Source organism: Aplysia californica, unplaced genomic scaffold, assembly GCF_000002075.1.
Source record: "Aplysia californica isolate F4 #8 unplaced genomic scaffold, AplCal3.0 scaffold00245, whole genome shotgun sequence".
NCBI lineage: Eukaryota > Metazoa > Mollusca > Gastropoda > Aplysiida > Aplysiidae > Aplysia > Aplysia californica.
In genome coordinates, this window is record NW_004797515.1 from 81802 (window position 1) to 84568 (window position 2767).

The window sequence follows — 2767 nt, forward strand, 5'->3', positions numbered from 1 at the left end:
CGACCACCGCATGATCTCTCGTCCAGCTCTTCCAGAGTGTAATGTGGATCTGATTCTGTCTGAGGTGGACATGCTCACATGATCATGAACTTCAACCTCACGAACCCAACGTACTTTCTGACCTCAGGAGAAGGTCAACCCAGCAGCAGCTTGCCAGATCATGCTGTCACCTCGTCCAATCAAAGCGGGGCGCCCGTGGTGGATGACACCTCACCTGAGGAAGACGATGTGGGGATCAAAGTGCTCAAAGGAATTTTCCTTTCCCTCTGCATTCTCATCGCCATTGGTGGCAACCTCTTAGTTTGTACAGCCGTTTTCACAGAGCGGAGGCTGAAGCGGGTCAAGAACAACTACTTCATCGTGTCCCTGGCAGTGGCTGATCTCTTGGTAGCCTGTGTGGTCATGACGTTTGCCATGCCCAACGAGATACAAAATGAATGGATGTTTGGAGCCGTCTTCTGTCACATCTGGATTTCTTTTGACATAATGTGCAGTACTGCCTCAATTCTTAATTTGTGCGTTATTAGTTTTGATCGTTACAAACACATCCACAACGCTATGTATTACGACACGTGGATGACCACACGTAAAGCTCTGGTGCTCATCATTTCTGTGTGGATTCTCTCTGCCCTCATTTCTTTCTTGCCAATCCACCTGGGTTGGCACAAATCCTCTTCCTCGCCCCCACCCACTGCTTTGTATAACAACCATACCTCAAGCTTCAACACCACGACCTCATCTTTCAGGAACACAACACCGTTTCGTAGGGCGTCAACTGAAGACACAATGCACATTTTAGACTCTGACGATCAGTGCATCATGGAGCTGAACTTTGTCTACGCTCTTGTTTCCTCCACCATTTCCTTCTACGTCCCTTGTCTCGTTATGCTCGTCATATACTTCAAACTGTTCCTGTTCGCGCGTTCGCACGCCGTCAGCATTAGGTCCATGAAGCGCCCGGCGCTGTCTGCCGGCAGACAACCGGTCTCGAACGGATCTTCACGCTCCTCCATCCGGGCGTCTGACCACAAGGCGGCCTTCACATTGGGGGTCATCACAGGCGTGTTTCTCGTCTGCTGGCTCCCTTTTTTCATCATCAATCCCATCTCGGCGTACGATCCGTCGCTGATACCTCCCAAAGTCTTCGTCATCGTCACGTGGGCTGGTTACGCCAATTCGTGCCTCAACCCTATCATCTACTCCATTTTTAACACAGAGTTTCGTGAAGCCTTCAAGCGTATTCTCTGTCTGCGCACGTGCGGAAGAGGTGGGGGAGGGAGTGGAGCGTATCTTCCGCCACCTTCAAAATCTTCAGCTTCTCGTAACAAGTTTCGGAAGTCGGAATACGAGGCACACAGCTCAGACAATGGGTCAATTCTGAGAAAAACAAGCAGAGACCATTTATTCAATGACAAAATCACGAGACTTTGATAAGAGGAAAATATGTATTGGAAAGGGAGAGATTTTTATACGTAATCCGACAGTACCGAGGAAAGCACAGCTATTTCGTGCACGCTCAATGGGATGATTATTTCTAGAGCTATGTTCATCAGAAAAGACGGAATCGAGGATGAACATTTCTGAGGTGGCCTTTAAAATGTTAAAACAGTAATACTGTGTGTTAATGAACATGTAATGCTTGCTTCCTATGGAAGAGTTTTCACGCGGTAGTCGGCATTTGATAAAAAAAATGTCTACTGCGAATATGTTTATGAAAGTAACGACTTCAGAAAGGAATGCGGCTTGCTAAGATGTGTGTTGCTGAGTCTCGCAGAATTGAACGGTGGGCCATGAAGTCAGAGTGATACCACAGCTCTTGGAACGTTGCATAAAATTGTTTTTCACAATGCATCAAACTTTTTCGCACAATTCGTACACGCACCATTTCAAAAGAAAACGACAAGGTCGGATGGGGTTTTTTAAACACTAATACAGAGTAATAGGTATGTTTTCTACTTCAAGAGTGACTGTCGTTTGAAAGTTAAACATGGACCTTTTCGCAATAATTTTATTTCCACAAAGTGGCATGATAAGGTGATTTATTGTGTGCAGCTGCTTGGGTGCTTACAGATTGTTTTGCCAATGACGACGGGTTAGAAAGTTGCAGAATACCATTTACCTTTACTACAATGATGTCTCAATTTCAGGTTCCTATTGGCTTTTTAACTTTGCAGATTGCTTAGTGTTTTCGTCTTCATGATTCATTGACAACAGCAACAATACAATGTACTTCATTGTCATCATGTTACACATACAAATGTGCTCGTTGTAGTACTGGGCAAAGTGCTACCATCAAGATCATGAACGAAACTCATCCAGATTCCAGTGTGTAGGAAAGACTTGTATTAACTTTTAATTTTTAACATTCTTCAAACACTTAGTAGGTCACAAGGAAGGGGTAGAGCCCGGTTCTCGTCAGAACACTGGGTAGATGTGATAGCACTGCGAACAGGTCGAAGATACTTTAAACTTAACTTACACGCGAACCTGGCAGATGATCTCAAAGCAGTATACATGATACAACTTTTCCTGGGCAATAAAGCAGATTACACAAGAACCAGTCCCCTACTTCTACATATTGACCTCTTGATATTCTCCAGAGAGGGAATGTCGTCAGCATAGTTAAAGATAAAGTTGCTTAAAATCCTGCCCGAGGCCAGATCGGAGAGCAATTCCCATCTGTGAACAGCAGTATCAAAGGAAAGAATAATATTACTCAGTAGATTTAAAACTTTTCCCGTGTTGTTTTGTTCAATTAAACGTCCTT

The 2767-nt window shown here is 44.6% G+C and overlaps 1 protein-coding gene across 1 annotated transcript; it reads left to right on the forward strand.

The window, feature by feature from the left end:
* Positions 1-6: 6 nt before the first annotated feature.
* On the forward strand, positions 7-2469 carry LOC101849058 (5-hydroxytryptamine receptor 2-like). Its single transcript, XM_005100346.3, has one exon. The coding sequence runs from the start codon at positions 79-81 to the stop codon at positions 1429-1431; it is 1353 nt and encodes a 450-aa protein (XP_005100403.1). The 5' UTR covers positions 7-78; the 3' UTR covers positions 1432-2469.
* Positions 2470-2767: the final 298 nt, after the last annotated feature.

Bases quoted from the DNA above. Each gene is read 5' to 3' on its own strand.
- LOC101849058 (XM_005100346.3), top strand. From the start codon at position 79: ATGATCATGAACTTCAACCTCACGAACCCAACGTACTTTCTGACCTCA.